The sequence below is a fragment of the Aquarana catesbeiana genome, linkage group LG07, assembly GCF_042186555.1.
Source record: "Aquarana catesbeiana isolate 2022-GZ linkage group LG07, ASM4218655v1, whole genome shotgun sequence".
NCBI classification, from domain to species: domain Eukaryota; kingdom Metazoa; phylum Chordata; class Amphibia; order Anura; family Ranidae; genus Aquarana; species Aquarana catesbeiana.
In genome coordinates, this window is record NC_133330.1 from 276,490,167 (window position 1) to 276,506,431 (window position 16,265).

The 16,265-nt window shown below is 41.1% G+C and overlaps 1 protein-coding gene across 6 annotated transcripts in view; it reads right to left on the minus strand.

Annotated features, from left to right (window-relative positions):
• RALGPS2 (Ral GEF with PH domain and SH3 binding motif 2) overlaps nucleotides 1–16,265 on the minus strand; it is a 397,229-nt gene that overhangs the window by 270,567 nt on the left and 110,397 nt on the right. For all 6 annotated transcript variants that reach the window (XR_012235342.1, XM_073593380.1, XM_073593379.1 and 3 more), the window contains 2 exons: nucleotides 5,992–6,141; nucleotides 4,323–4,430 (listed from right to left, as the gene is read on the minus strand). Coding sequence is in view for 5 of the 6 variants with exons in the window: in XM_073593380.1 (XP_073449481.1) it covers nucleotides 4,323–4,430; nucleotides 5,992–6,048 (165 nt within the window). In the remaining variant the exon portion in view is untranslated. The remainder of the gene's footprint in view (nucleotides 1–4,322; nucleotides 4,431–5,991; nucleotides 6,142–16,265) is intronic.

Below are 16,265 nucleotides of genomic sequence, written 5' to 3' on the forward strand. Positions count from 1 at the left end.
AGGACTTGTGCCCCATCACTGGTGTCAGCGGGAGGACTTGTGCCCCATCACTGGTGTCAGCGGGAGGACTTGTGCCCCATCACTGGTGTCAGCGGGAGGACTTGTGCCCCATCACTGGTGTCAGCGGGAGGACTTGTACCCCATCACTGGTGTCAGCGGGAGGACTTGTACCCCATCACTGGTGTCAGCGGGAGGACTAGTACCCCATCACTGGTGTCAGCGGGAGGACTAGTCCCCATCACTGGTGTCAGCGGGAGGACTAGTACCCCATCACTGGTGTCAGCGGGAGGACTAGTACCCCATCATTGGTGTCAACGGGAGGACTAGTACCCCATCATTGGTGTCAACGGGAGGACTAGTACCCCATCATTGGTGTCAATGGGAGGACTAGTACTAGGACTAGTACTGTTGATGTCAGTGATGGGCATTATGCCCCACTGTTGCTGACAGCGGGGTGAATAATTCCCCAAGACTTTGGATAAAAGTAACCAAAATGGCCTCAGTTTGGAGACCACTGGTGTAGATCGTGTATCATAACTTCAATGCCTAATGCCTTGCTGAAATACCAAATTTTCATTAAAATAAAGAAAAACAAAAACATTTAGATGCTGTACTCCAGGATGAGCCAGGGAAAACAAAACTGGTGTAAGCTAAAATCTAAAAAAGGTAAAAGGTATAGAGGGGAAAAAAAAAAAAAAAAAAAAGGGATGAAATGGGAGGGGTGACAGCAACAATTGGGGGCCTCTGAAAAATGGCCAAAGTTTAGATTACCAAGCTATCAATGAGTACCGTTTATGCAGAGGGTTCCATCTGAGTAACCAAGGACATGAATGTATTGTAGACCCGAGAGCCCCATGTTTTGCAGAACTGTTCCTCTTTTACAAAGCTGCTGTTAATCGCTCCATCTCATTGATCGTATTTACCACAGCCATCCACTGGTCAACTGTTGGGGGAGCCTGATTCTTCCATCTTTGTGGAATACATACTTTAGCTGCATTAAGCAGAAGTTAGATGAATCAAGTCTCTGGATTGTCCTCTATGGAGTTATTGGTTAACTTAAAGCTCAGGCTTTATAGTGAATCCCAGAAGGGATCACCAGTGAAATAATGTGGGAGTGGAGTAGGATAACGCAAGACAACTTGGTTTAGTCAGAACCGAGCGCATGATACCTATCAAGGAGTGGGATTTAATGTTTGGTGGCAGGATCAAGGTCTACCATCGGAGAGTGTGTAATGGAAATTGGGACATATCCTACTCTAGCCCCACCGAGCCCTTCTCCGAGGTGTGCTTGATCCAGTCCAAGATTCTCGTTAAGTGTACAGCGCAACAGTATTTAATTGGATCTGGAAATCTGATACTTTCACTCTTCTTTGTCAGGGCCAAAAGACATTATAAAATTAGTTTAGTTTTATAGCCCCAGGGAAAGTTCAAAAGTTCTGCTTCTATAGCTCAGAGGAACAAGCGGGGAATGGCCATCGGGGTGTCTACAAGAGGTACAACAGTCTCAGTAGAACGGTCATCTTCAAGGTGTCGTTCCTCTCAAGCCAAGTGAAAGATTGTTGATGCCAGTTTTTGAGGTCCGCTTTGGTCGTTGCCAGCTAAGGGAGAAAGTTTTACTAAATATCTCCTTGGATAGATAGGGCAAGGTAGGTACCCAAACATTTGATTTTGTTACAAACCCACGAAAAAGGAAAGTTGTGCTGAATTCTTTGCAACGTTTCAGGGGGTAAGTTCATGTTTAAAGTTTCAGATTAGTGCACATTAGTTTTATAATTGGAGATGACTGGCCACAAAAAACTGGTTGTCTGTGTAGGCCGCGACCGTCTGAAGTGCATGAAGAAGTATTTAATAGTGTTGCACTACTCTCACTAAACATGTAAAGCAACTCAAATTTTCAACAGAGAACCACCTCACTAAAACACAGTGTCTCAAAATAATCCTGTGTATTTAAAAACACATTAAAAGTGCTTATCCCAAAGTTAAACCCACAGAAGTGCATTATAGGGAGTCATAACACAGTATACATATTCAAAATTATGCAAAAACAACCAAAAAAACAGCACAAAGAAATACAATCAAGTTAAATTATGTACTCTTATTACAGTAAGTGATACCACCGCACCAGTGTTGAAAATCCTGCACAATGATAAAAATTATCTGACGTGCACTACTGCTGTGAATACTACCCTAAATGCCTGGGTTATCTCTGATATGTCAGGGCCTTCAAAATTAGCATGAAAATCAGAGGCAAAAGAGGGCATCTGGTTCTAAAGCGGTTTTGAAGCTTGTGTGCATCCTTAATGCCATGGCTGTTAACATGGACAGACTTCAATTGATTTACTTTATATGGTGGATAGGGATTTTAGCAGTTTAACCGCCTGCCGACCGCCTCACACAGATATACGGCGGCAGAAGGGCTCGTACAGACAGAATAGCGTACCTGTACGTGCGTGTGGCAAGCTCCGTGAGTCGGGTCGCGGGTCCCGCGGACTCGATCGTCGTGGGGATACCCGCGATCGCCTCACGGGGAGGAAGAATGGGGAGATGCTAATGTAAACAAGCATCTCCCCATATTACCTAGTGACAGTGTCACTGATCTCTGCTCCCTGTCATCGGAGCAGAGATCAGTGACGTGTCACACACAGCCCAGCCCCCCCCAGTTAGAACCCCCCCCCCCCCCCCCCCAAGGACACACTTAACCCCTACACTGACGCCTAGTGGTTAACCCCTTCACTGCCAGTGTCATTTACACAGGAATCAGTGCATTTGTATAGCACCGATTGCTGTATAAATGACAAAGGTTCCAAAAATGTGTCAAAAATGTCCGATATGTCGCAGTCACGATAAAAATCACTGATCGCCGCCATTTAAAATCCAATAAAACTATCCCCTATTTTGTAAACGCTATAACTTTTGTGCAAACCGATCAATAATCGCTTATTCATATTTTTGGTGAGAAAAAAAAAAAAAAAAAAATCGCTAGAAGAATACGTATAGGCCTAAACTGAGGAAAATACATTTTTTTTATATATTTTTTTTTGGGGGGGGGGGTTTATTATAGCAAAAAGTAAAAAATAATGCGTTTTTTCAAAATTGTCGCTCTTTTTTTGTTTATAGCGCAAAAAATAAAAACTGCAGGGGTGATCAAATACCACCAAAAGAAAGCTCTATTTGTGGGATAAAAAGGATGTCAATTTCGTTTGGGAGCCACGTCGCAAGACCGCGCAATTGTCAGTTAAAGCGACGCAGTGCTGAATCGCAAAAAGTGCTCTGGTCAAAAAGGGGGCAAATTCTTCCGTGGCTGAAGTGGTTAAAGAGGAAAGATAGGATTTTTTCTTTTTCGTATTAGGCTCACAGGAAGTGATAAAGGCACACATTAATGGCAGGTATGTTCTTTACTGATTATACAGTATTTTTATCTTAAAAAAAGGAAAACAAATGCAACTAATTCAAGAGAATAGTCAGCTGCAAAAAGTTTTGTTTTTGGGTTTAGCTGAAACTTTGTTAGGTTTGCATTAAATCTCCCCAAAGTGAGGTAAAATCCCACCTTGGACAGTTGTCCCCAAACCCAGTGATCATGTTGGGGAATTTTTTTTTTCTACAAATCACTGTCAAATTTTCGATTACGCTTAAGTCCCTGTTAGAGTGAATTTCCCTAAAGGGTGCAAATGCCAGCTATACAAACCCAAAAAAGGTTGTAACACTTTCCCACTCTATTAAAATAAAGTCTAAATGAATGGGCGGCCTAAACGCAATGCACATTAGGGTATAATTTAATGTGCATTAAACACATCACAATGAACACAAGTAGCAGGAATGACCCATAAACTGACTTAGAAATGAAATGTACAATCCCCAAAATGCTCAGAGATTTATAGCAAATAAAGTTGGTTGGTAAGAATACTTTAAGGTATTCAAAATAGCATATCCAGCGGATCATGTTTATGACGTGAATTCTAAAGTGACATGGGAAAAAAAAAAAAAAAGGATAGAATGCATGGAATATGTGGCGCCAGCTAATATTTCAAGTTACAGCTAGTTCATTTTACAATAGTATCAGTTTCAATAAGAAATAGAGACCCCAGGCAAAAAGTAGCTTAAAACAGTCTAAACCAATTACCAAACAAACTCACATATTTAAAGTGCAGCACATTAATCGTCACCTACTCCCAGGCAGGTGGGAGTGTAATGGATTTCAGAGTAATACAGTAGCTGCAGCACAGAAGGCATGTTGTTCATTTATTTTCCAGAGTACTAAACAAATCACATTTAACAGGAGGGAAGACAGATTATAACAATGTCAAACTAAACACAGCACTTACGGCATATTCCTCCGGAGTGACCATGAGGACGTCAAAAACGACAGCATCAAAGCTTTTCTTTAGAGCAGCAGAGTCTTTATCACTCAGGGATTCTGAGCTGCTGCTTTTCTGTCAAAGAGAAAGCATATTAGTCAGCACAGTCTCCGTAGACAAACCAAATGGTGGTTAAGCTTATAGGAAATCCACAAGTAATGCATACAAGAAACTTCATTTTCGGTATGGTGAAGAATCAGCAAAACAAATGATCATACTATCCCCATCGACTCTTCTATATTGTAGAAGAAAAGTACATTTAAAATGGCAAAGTATGGTGTTATCAGGGAACATAGCGTTTTTACAGTTTACCTTAAAATAAACCTATGGCCAGACTTCAGACTTTAAAGTATACGTTAACCTTTGGGAACATGTTACACCCATTTTTAGGGTGGAACATATAACAGTTCCCACTCCTGCAGCTTCTCCACGATTTCCCTTCTAATTGTGACAGCAGGCTGGGGATCTTCTCCTCACACCCACTGTCACAATTTGAAAGGAACATGACTCCACCCACACAGCCACGTTATTCATTCACAGATTTCTGTGAAAGAATGCGCTACAAGTACTGACAGACTTTGTGGCTTACATCTTGTAGTTCTCAATTAAATACCAGGGCGTTGGAGAGCGCTACACAGTCTGCAGGAGACTGAGATTGCAAACCTGATCTTGATCCAGACATCACCAATCTCTTTACCCCTACTGGAATTGAGAATCTGGTAATACCCTGCAGAGATGTAAACAGTAAACCATCACCTTCATACACTGGCAAAAAAAAAAAAAAAAAAAAAAAAAAAAAAAAAAGAGGCTCTTCCTCAGTAGAAGTTGTTCTATAGGGGAACTTCCAAGTCTGCTTTTTTTTTTTTTTTTTCCCCCTAGTGTCCACTCACCTATAAGTGGCGCATACCCAGGTAGTTATGATTTATAACCTGCACTGTGTCCCATGATGTACAAAAAAGAAACCAACTTTTTTGTGTCTTAGTGGGATCCCTGCCTCTTTGCTCAACAATGGCTAAAGATAGGATTTAAGCCATAAAAGGAGAGCAGTGTTTGTAATGGCTGATTTCTTGACTAAAGTCCCGTACAGGCCGAATGGCAGCAGACATTAGCCGGTTCAATAAAAACCGGCTGACATCTGGCCCGTGTGCATGCCAGCCGGTTCAACAGAAGCCGGCCAAGCATGCTGGATCGTCCCCTCTGTATGTTCGGATAAGGATCTGGTATAGATTTTTTATTTTTTTTTGGGGTGGGGGGGGACCACACTCCATTTTTTTCCTGATTTTTTTAACTGACGGAAAATTCTTTTTTACTTTCAGTAGTCAGCAGGGAACCTCAACTCATCATCGTCAGAGCCAGAGCCCACGAACCTGGAAGACGGGCGAAACAGCTGGTGCTGGAACAGCTTCGTTTTAAGGCAAGTTTCACATAATGTGCTAGTATGCGATGCATACTAGCACATTATGACTTTACCTTGCAGGAAGAAAAAAAAAAAAAAAAACGTCCAGCGTTATACAACCGCTTTAATACTGGGTTTTTAAAGTGTTAACATATTCTGTTCAGATCAGAAATGTATCCATGAGGATACCTTTTTCTTAACTGTGGTTAAAAGTAATTCACAGTAAATTATGCTGTTTACCTCGGAAACATTCGCAGTGAGAGCAGCATTGCTCGACTGTCCGTTCATTAGGTCCATTCTTCCAGCACCATTAGTGCTTGCTCCCTCCTCGAAGTGAGCGTGGACTGTTAATCATCTCATCTCCACGGACGCAGGAGCATCATTATCATCCTGCAAAGAAAACAGAGGAGGAAAAAAAAAAAAAAAAATCAGTTCACACTCATTTTTGACTTTAGACTAAAGCAGTGTGAAGTACAATAGCTCTAGCAGTTTAGAATACTCCTTTTACTCATTTTCTGTGCCACATGTTCAGAATACATAAAGAACCCTGTAGGCCAGGGGTCCTCAAACTTTTAAACAGGGGGCCAGTTCACGGCCCCTCAGACTGTTGGAGGGTCGGACTATAATTCAAAAAAAATATGAACAAATTCCTCCGGACACATCTGATTTGTAGTGCAAAAAAAAAAAAAAAAAGGATCAATATTTAAAATGAAGAACAATTTTAATTAACAAACTTATAAGTATTTCACAGACTTCCCTCATCACAGAGGAGCAGCCGACCCCCCCCCCCCCCCTTTGTGATGGGGTAAATCCCCCATCACAAAGCCCCCCGATAACAGATCCCCTATCACAGACTCCCCCCCAACACAAAGCCCCCCCATCACAGAGCTCTCCAGCGGTATTACACTGCCCCTTCCCTCTGCTACCTTAATTACACAAGATGCAAAGCATGACAGGTCCTGGACTAAGGGCAGGACTTTTCAAGTGAAAGGCAGGTGATTGATTGCTGGGACTGCCCCGCTGCCTAGTAACCAATCACCCACTTAACTCAAAAGGTCCTGCCCTTTGTCCAGACCTGTCATGTTTCTCATCTTGTGCGATTAAGGTAGCAGAGGGGAGGGGGAGTGCAGAGATTTTAAAAGGGGCAGTCCTTGGGCCGGGTAAATGAACCTGGCGGGCTGTAGTTCAAGGACCCCTGCTGTAGACGGTCTGGTCTTTTATTGGTGCCATTGTAAAGCTTTATTTTTATCTTATTAAAATAACATGTTATACACAACTGCTCTATGCAATGATGTTGCACAGAGTGGCCCTAAATCACCTCTTCTGGGGTCCCCTGTTGGCTCCTCCTCTTGGTGCACCACCATAAGAAGCAGCTTCCTATGGTTGCACCTGCGGCTCGCTCCACAGCTATATTATGTGTCGACACACTCTCGGTCCTGCCCCCACCTCACAGGATTTGATTGACAGCGCTAATTATATGCATTAAGAATTTGGTTACATTGCCCCCTCATCTCCCTAAATATTTGAGTCTCTCAATCCAGCGCTGCTATTCTTTCCTGTCCTCACAGGCCTCAGTGAGAGCAGCTGGAGCCATTGGGGTGGATTGGGCTGCCAGAACCAGAAAGATGGCGGCATGGGACTTTGTGTAGGAAAGCAGTGTCGGAGAACATTTCTGAATTTGCTGGGCTTGTAAGTATATTATTCCAACATCAAGCACCAAAAATTTAAAGAGAAAGACATTTTTTTTTATTGAAAGGGTAAAGTTGTCCCTTAAAAGTGTACGTACTTCTAAACAAACCCCTTTTTTCAGCCCATCCAGTTTCCTTAATAGAATAGTTCAAAGTAAACAATAAAAAAAACTTTTATATACAATACTAAATTAAAGCAGAATTCAGGCTTTTAAAAATTAAAAAAAACGCACACACCAACCACCCCCCACAGACCGTCTACACCTATAATAGATAGAAAACACACTATATATATATATATATAATATATATATATATATATATATATATATATATATATATATATATATATATATATATATATATATATATATATCTCTATATCTATATAGATATATAGATATAGAGATATATATATATATATTTTATAATATATCTCTCTCTCTCTATCTATCTATATAAATAATATATCTATATCTCTATCATCATTTTTCCTGCAGGCTTCTAGCCCAGTGGATCTCAACTACCAGCTGAAGCAGAGTAGCAGAACTTTTACTGCAGGAGTAAAGTTTCCTACTTTCTCTCCCTGGTCATGTGACCCATCACATGACAATGGTCAGGAAGCAGCTTCCTTTCCAAGAGGGTGCATATACTGATAGCAGGTTAGGCCAAATTTTAAAACAGAAAAAAGTGGATTCAATTTTTAAAAAGCTTGCAAGACGAAGGTGCTAAACAGCAGTGGTTACAAGTACAAGACCATTTCAAATTTCCAACATGTACATGCCTAAATGTTTACCGTCCCTAAAATTTTTACGCAATACACAAACCATTTTAGAAAATTTTAAAAAAATATGCTTGTGTCCCTTTAATGCAGGAACATACTCAAATACATGAAACATTTACATTTTATAAGCTTGATAATTTAAGAAAGTAGCAACAATAATATAGGTAATTAACCATCACATAGTGTTCTGAAAGCTTTACCATAGTCCCGCAGATGGAATAAAGAGGGTGGAAAGTTTTCAAGCTAGCAGCACCACCTAGTGGTAACAGACTGTTTCTCTTTATATATAAGCCAAACACATGCAAGAGATAAATAAGGCAAAGAACCAGAGATTAATTCTGAGAGTTCTGCCCTCTGGAATATACACCCGTTTTGAATGGTATATAAAAATTAGAGACCAGAAGTTAACAAGTGTACAAAGTCTGCTACTGAAAACAGGTTTGTGAAAATCAACACCTATAATCCTGTGCAACAACCCTTTCCGGCATGCCACTATTTATTTTTTTAATGTAAGAAGCCCAGATTTTTTGCCACTATCAAATTTCTATTTTCAGTGAGTGAAAATACACTAAAACCACATACAAACACCATAATGTCTTTTTTTTTTTTTAATATTGCGTCAAGTAAACAGATGCCAAATATGTGAGGCTGCAAAATCACCTTAGAAATTGCATCAAACTACAATGCTCAAAAATTTCCCCCCTTTGAGTCTGACACTCTAGCTTGGGTCAAGGGGTCAGATGTCACCTGAAGTCTGATAACATCTGCGGGACCTCACAGACTGCACTCTCTACTAGCTTCTGGCAGCAAATAGGGCAGCTACTGTCACCTTTGCCTCACTACAGACACAAAGTGAAACTAAGTAAGGGTGTAAATATATTATAAAGTAAGCCTGCACAATATGAGGATTATAAAGTACATATTTATAGCTTAAAGAGGTTGAAAACCCCTGAAAAAAAAATTCCCCAAAAAACAACCTGTAGACAAAGGCATAATGACAAAGGCATACAAAGGCATAATGACAAAGGCATAATGAGCGAGTATGCATCACATACTCGCTCTTTATGAAATACTTACCTTAGAATGATGCCCTGCAGTGCCGCCCGTATTCCGCACCCACGGCCGACATCTTTCCCGGAGTTACTTCCGGGCTTCGTAACTGATTGGCTGGAGCCACGACGACGTCACCCCCGGTCATGGCACGGGTCCTGAAGAAATGGCACGAGCGGGCTGTTCCTTCAGTGTGTATGCGCCGATGACGTCAGCGTAGATCAGGGATCTCCAAACTACGGCCCTCCAGTTGTTCCACAACTACAAGTCCCATGAGGCTTTGTAAAACTGACATTCACAGACATGACTAGGCATGATGGTAATTGTAGTTCCTGAACTTGAGGGCCATAGCTTGGAGACCCCTAGCGTAGATCATAAATATCTCCTAAACGGTGCAAGGTTATGACATATTTACAGTACCTACAGGTAAGCCTTACTAAAGGCTTACCTGTAGGTACAATAAAAAAGGAAGACTTTACTTCCTCTTTAAATGCCTAAGGGTACAATAAATCTAAATGCCCAAGCCCAATTTTGACATGTGTTAGTAAAACTGTACATATTACAACTACTTTTGCATCCAGATGGATTATACCCTTTTTTTTTTTCAGGACAATTTGGTCCTGGACAATTTTTCAGGCTTTCATTTGGTGGTAAACGGTAATGGCCATCTTCTGATTTTTTTTTTTTTTTTAATCAAAGGAAAACTGGCCCAAAATAGTAAAATATATATATATATATATATATATATATATATATATATATATATATATATATATATATATATATATATATATATATATATATATATATATATATTATTTTTTTTTTGTAAATTTGGCTGTATATTTCTTGCTACTATCATAACCTCCTGACGATCGCAGCGATACCACATGATACAGCCCAGAATCAATAGTGCACATTGTTTTTTTTTAATCTTACCTAAAACACACTGATACGAATGAAAAAATATATACTTATCCTGTCCAAGAAAAACTAACCCTGACCTTTGACCCCAAAAACTAACCATGGCACTGACCTAGATCAAACCTGTATCTAGGTTTTTTTTTTACTCTCTCCACGCTTTTTTTCTTATATCTGCATGGACAGCGTGTGATACAATGTATCTCTCTCGTCCATTCACAGAAAACACGGGGCGGGCTTCACGGTGACTGATCACTATGAAAGCCAATCGGAGGCTATCTGATCATCCAGCACAAAGGGAAATACGCCAATATGCGGCCCCACAGGAAAAAGCACAGTCCAGTGGGACTGCATATTTGCTTACGATCATGAAGGGGTTAAAGGAGAGGTATGGTCAAAACTTCTTCAGCTATACTTCTATGGATCACATGAGTGCAGTTAGTTTGCTAAAGCCTGCTTTGAGCTAACGTCACTCAGCCAGTCCAGGCTCGGGAAAGATACTGGCCATATAGTCAGGCCATATAGTCAGGATCCACCCAGATGCCTGGACTAGCACCTGGCTCAGCCTCAGCAATCTGCTGAGAGCCCAAGTCTGTCCCTCCCACCACCTCCACAGCCCAGAGAGCACTGGAGCGAAAAGCAGAGAGACAGAGACTGACAGTCCCAACTCTCAGAGCGGAGCGGGAGAACTAAGCGATTAGCGATATTTAATAGCGCAGTTCTCACCGCAGAGCCAGCGGGGGACAGATGCAGCATTGGATCAATGCTACATCCACGTAGGCGAGTTTTTTTTTTTTTTTTTAATCCCGAATGTCTCTTAGCTAAGGTCTGAGAAAAAAAAAAACCAAACACACACAGATTAGCTCTAAGGTGTAAAGATGGGTGTGTAGGTGGGTTTGAGCAGTTTGGCAAGAGAAAACTGGGCAGGGCTGACAACACTCAGTCCAAAAAAAACTGCACATGATTTAGGAGTGCATTTATGGCAAGTCAACTGGTGTATTTTTGTACTTGCAGGGTCTTTAAATGGATAAAACACTATAATGTGTATGTATTGCATTTTTTTTTTGCCCTAATATACACTTGAATAGATAAAAGTTTCATTTCAGCAAAAACAGAACATGAGAGTTGCTCCCCGCGCTGGATAGCTAGGATGTACGTGCCAGTCCACTAGAGATCTAAACCAACACCTACAGGAATGGCTCACCCAACTTAACAAGCAGACATGGATTCTTTTCCACATAACATACAACAGACTAACCAGGTACACTACAATGTACACTTACTGGATATGCCATAAAACAACAATGTCAACCGTAATTGACTCTGCCATCTACCCCATCATATTATACACACTCAACATTTGCAACAACAACCCAACTACCTGCAGTATGGTGCCATCAAAGAGGTTGTAAACCTCCTTGCAGTATTTGTACCTATAGGTAAGCCTAGAATAAGGCTTACCTATAGGTACTGTAAATATTTTAAACATGCGCAGTTTAGGAGACCTTTACTGTATAGTGGGCCGATGTTATGGGCGCATGCACTCTGATGGAACAGTTTATTCAGGAGCAAGTGCCGTGACTGGCAGCTCCCGCACACGATGCGCTGGAGTGACGTCACGCCGCTCTGGCCAGTCACAGAGCCGGACTCTTCAAGGGGAAGACTCGCAAAGATGGATGCAGTCTGCAGCGGGGATGACTCAGGCTTCGTTTGCAGGTAAGTGTCACATAATGTGCTAGTATGCATTGCATACTAGCACGTTATGCTTTTACTTTGCAGGGAAAGGAGACTTTTTTTCCCCCATAGAGTTTACTTCCTCTTTAACACTTACTTTAAAATTCTTTGACCTTTCCAAGGAAGCTCCGCCTCTCAGTTGTTTATATCCTCATATGTCAATAAGTTTAGGTGAATTATATTCCAGCAGCTGTCTATACTATGCAAGTTTGGATATACATTGTTTGTAAACATGCATAACATTTAATAAAATCTTTGTGGGAGGGAAAAAAAAATTATAGGCACCCTCCTCGATTAAACTGATGGCTATACTGCACCACATATAACGTGCTTTTAGTACATTTTGTACTATGGAGCAATCAAAAGTACACGCAAACCTTAATTCTAGGGGAAAAACATGTAATGGCTATTTTCATCACTTTCTGATACAGCATTTACAATGCGATAAGCAGATGTGCCCATTACCTGAAACATTCTGTATCAGAAATCACAACCTAAGATTTATAAGAAAGATACAATAGTCAGTGTGGATCTTCCCTGTTGAAAACCATCTCATTTTACTAAGTAGACAAGATGGATTAGGTTTGTTTAGGTTTATGTCCACACTGCTCTCTCTCCCTTTCCAAAACACTTGCCTGGCTCTCTGCAATCAAAATATTACAGCTGCACTGCTGGCAGGAGGGTTTAATCTCTGCAGCTGGAGGATTAGTGACCACCACAAGTACTGTGCACATATCCAGACCCACTGTATTTCAGATAGATCATGGAGCACATTACAGCTTCAACACAAAAAGAAAAAAAAAAAAAGTGCATACAATTAAAAAAAAAAAAAAAAAAAAACCACACACACACACACACACACACACACACACACTGTTTACCTATATACTGTATGTGCATGCATGTGTACATTCCTTCAAGTCTATGAGAATGTAAACTTGCCTGAGGTCTTGAAGGAGGTCAAATGCACCTGTCATTCTCCGTGAGCTCAGAAAAGTCCTTTCAGGCCTCATGCACACTGGAAGTGTTTACAGCGGCTGTTTTTGGCTTCAAACGCTTTTTTCTGCAGCCAGTAAACTCTTTTGGGTACATGTACACACAGGTATTTATAGTAGTTTAGAAGCATTTTTTTGAAAGCAGAAATTGCGCTCAGGACGGTTGTTTAATGACATTTGAACGCCAAATGCTTGCAAGAGTGTAAACGCGGTAACTCATTTATAAGCGTTATTGTTTATAGGAGTTTTCAATGGGAAAAAAATGTGACCATCAACAATGTGGAAAAAACAGACTTTCCAGAACCCTTGTTGTTGCTGCGGGGGGGGGGGGGGGGGGGGGGTTAGAGAGAAGAGGGAGATTTTTCCTGCATTGTGGGCATTTGGGAGGGTCTAATCTGAAAAAAAAAAAAAAAAAGCTAAAAACGCAAACGCTCATCGACGCCGCTAAACACGCATAAACGCAGCTGGTAAAAATGGCAAAACGGCCGCTTCCAACCGCCGGTCACTAGCTGTCAAGTTCCAGTGCTCAGAAGAGGAGGTCTTCCAACATCCTGTGTACATAAAACCTCTGATAAAAGCTGAAAAAGTTGTCTATTAGGCATTTATCAGAGCTTTTGAGCCATAAGCTTTTGTGGGCGTATAGTTTTGCTAAAACAAAAAACTATAAAAAAAAAAAAAAAAAAAAATGCACTAAAGCAAAAACTTATTCTACAGCTAACACTACCTGTGTTTTTATAAGGTCCAGTGTGCATGAGGCTCGACTCCACTTTCGTGGGGGGAAAAAAAATAACAAAGAAAAAAAAAAATAGCATATTACAATTATGACAGGTCATATTGTAACTGATTAAAAATGACCTTTCCTTCTCGATCTGCAGCTTTGCAATTTTCTAAAATGCTAAATGGCTACCTGGAGGTGTTCTGTACACAGAATGTTTACTGACCACCCCCAGAAACATTTCCTGCTTGTGTGATTGGCTCACCAATTTTCCCAGACGTCTGCACCAAGTCAGATTTTAGGCATCCAATAGGAAGTCACGTCTAAAGGGATGCAGACCCTGCAATTTTCCTCATTAGAGCCCTGCAGGTGCACAGCTGATTGATAATTATCAAACCACTCCCATTAGACTCACTTTCCCACATGGATACAAACACACAGGGATTTCTTCAGAATAACAAAAGTAGAAATCTGCAACAAAGTTTGTTAAAATCCTTCTAAATGTACATAGATCACCCAGAGGGGAATGTTTTTTTTCTCAATAAAAGTGGAATTAAAAGCTTTAAATATATATATATATATATATATATATATATATATATATATATATATATATATATAGTGTGTGAGTGTTGGGGCTGTTTAGCTTAGCCCACTCCTGAAATTGTTTTTAGATGAACTATTAAAATGAAAATTTCCACCATCATTGAAAACGACTTCAGCCTCCTGGCTCACTTTTACCACATGGCTGCTCCAGGCTTCAAGCCTAGGCCTTAGGTCCTATCCCACAGACCAACTCTCACAACTACTTAGAATGAGCTCTCTCATAGCTTACTCATTGTCTGCTCTCTGACATTCCGTCACCATCTGTTATTTGCTCCCTTTTGGTTTGTTAAATATACCATTCAAAATGTTCTTTTTTTTTCTAGAAGGAAAAAATACCTGTGGATCTTATATCCAGTAAGCTCATAACTCCCTGCTGAATTGAAATCTGAACTGCAGGGTTATTCACCCTTTCCATTCGCCCTCTGTGAGCTACAGAACACTATCCCCCTATGTAATGGGGATGAGGAGAGGGGGGAGTTGGTCTGTAGTCCAAATGAGTAATAAGCAGCCTAGGGTGACAACACATACAGTAAGCATTGTCACACTACCAGCTGTTACCAGGATTACCAGGCAAAATAAAAAGGGGAAAAAAATTGAAAACAGAAAAGAAATGCAGTCATAACATCTAAGGCCTGCACATCTAAGCTGCAACATTTTTGGTTTTGGGTTAAAGTAGAACTACAGGCAACATTTTTTTTCCATTTGGATAGAGTAAGGGAGGATTATAACCTGTCAGATCCCCCCCCCCCCCCCCCCCATGTCCCATTGCAGAGATTTCCCCTTCACTTCCTGTCCCATAGCCAAAACAGGAGGAAATTCCTGCAAATTAAGGAAATTCCTTGGGGACCCCAGGTCACCAGAACTAGTGGCCCCATTGGAGGAGTTCCCCATCTATTACTTTTCGGAGACAATTTGGGATTTTCTTTTACTGTTAAAAGTGGTTGTTACCCACTTACTAAATGCAGCCATCCACTCTGTACCACTATAAAGAAGTTTCCCTGTGATCTGTAAAAAAAAAAAAAAAAAAAACTGCCCAATGTACCTGTATGAGCTCCGCTCCGGGCGCACAGCTGATGCCTCTCCTCCTCCTCTCTCTGGCTCACAGCTGCAGTGGGCAGGGCCAAGCTCTCCCACTGACATTAGCCGTGGAGGAGGGAGAGAGAGGAGGAGAGAGAGCCACGTGTAAGCTGAGCGGAGCTCATACAGGTACAATGGGCAGATTTATTTTTTTCTATAGAAGACAGGCACAGGGAGACTTCTTATAGTGGTTCAGAGCGGATGGCAATTTGTGATCAGCAAGAGCAGGGGAGTGGGGAGGAGGGGCGCAGGTACGAGCAGGGGGGGGGGGGGGGGGGAGAGACAGAGGTCTGGTCTGTTTGCAGAGAGGGTATAACCAGGCAGGATCAGCCAGGTATACAGCACAAGCGCTGTGCTGTATAACATGCTTTAAGGGAACAGGATTTTTTTTTCGGGGTGGGGGGGGTTAAATGCTTTAAATTTTAAATTCCATCTCCACTCTGTCTAAAGCTAAAAATAAATAAAAAAGCATTTTGCCTTTAGTTATACTTTAAAGTAGTACCAAACCCACAACAGTAAAATCAGTCTGTATATGCAGTAAAGCATGCTGGTTATACTGACTGTGGAACCTAAGGGTTAATCCTCCACATTGTGTAAAAAGGTGGTTTGATCCATCTTCTCTGATCCTCCCCTTCTTCCACAGTCCCCAATCCTTCTACCGATATAACAGAGCCCTAGGAGGCACTCTGCATATGCTCAGTTTGGTGTGTATTGCTAGAGAGTTTTATTTTTTTGGGAAGGTGCATGTGATCAGCATAGGGCCAATCAGCACTGTCCAGAAAAGTCAGGGGTCATGCAGCCACATAGGACAGTCGGAGAATGAAAACTCCTCCTACAAGCTACCAGAGCTCAGCCGGACACTGATAGAAGACTGCTATATGCTGATGATGAGAAAAGGTATTTAGCAGTTTATATTTACTAAAATAATTGCATTTCCATTGTCT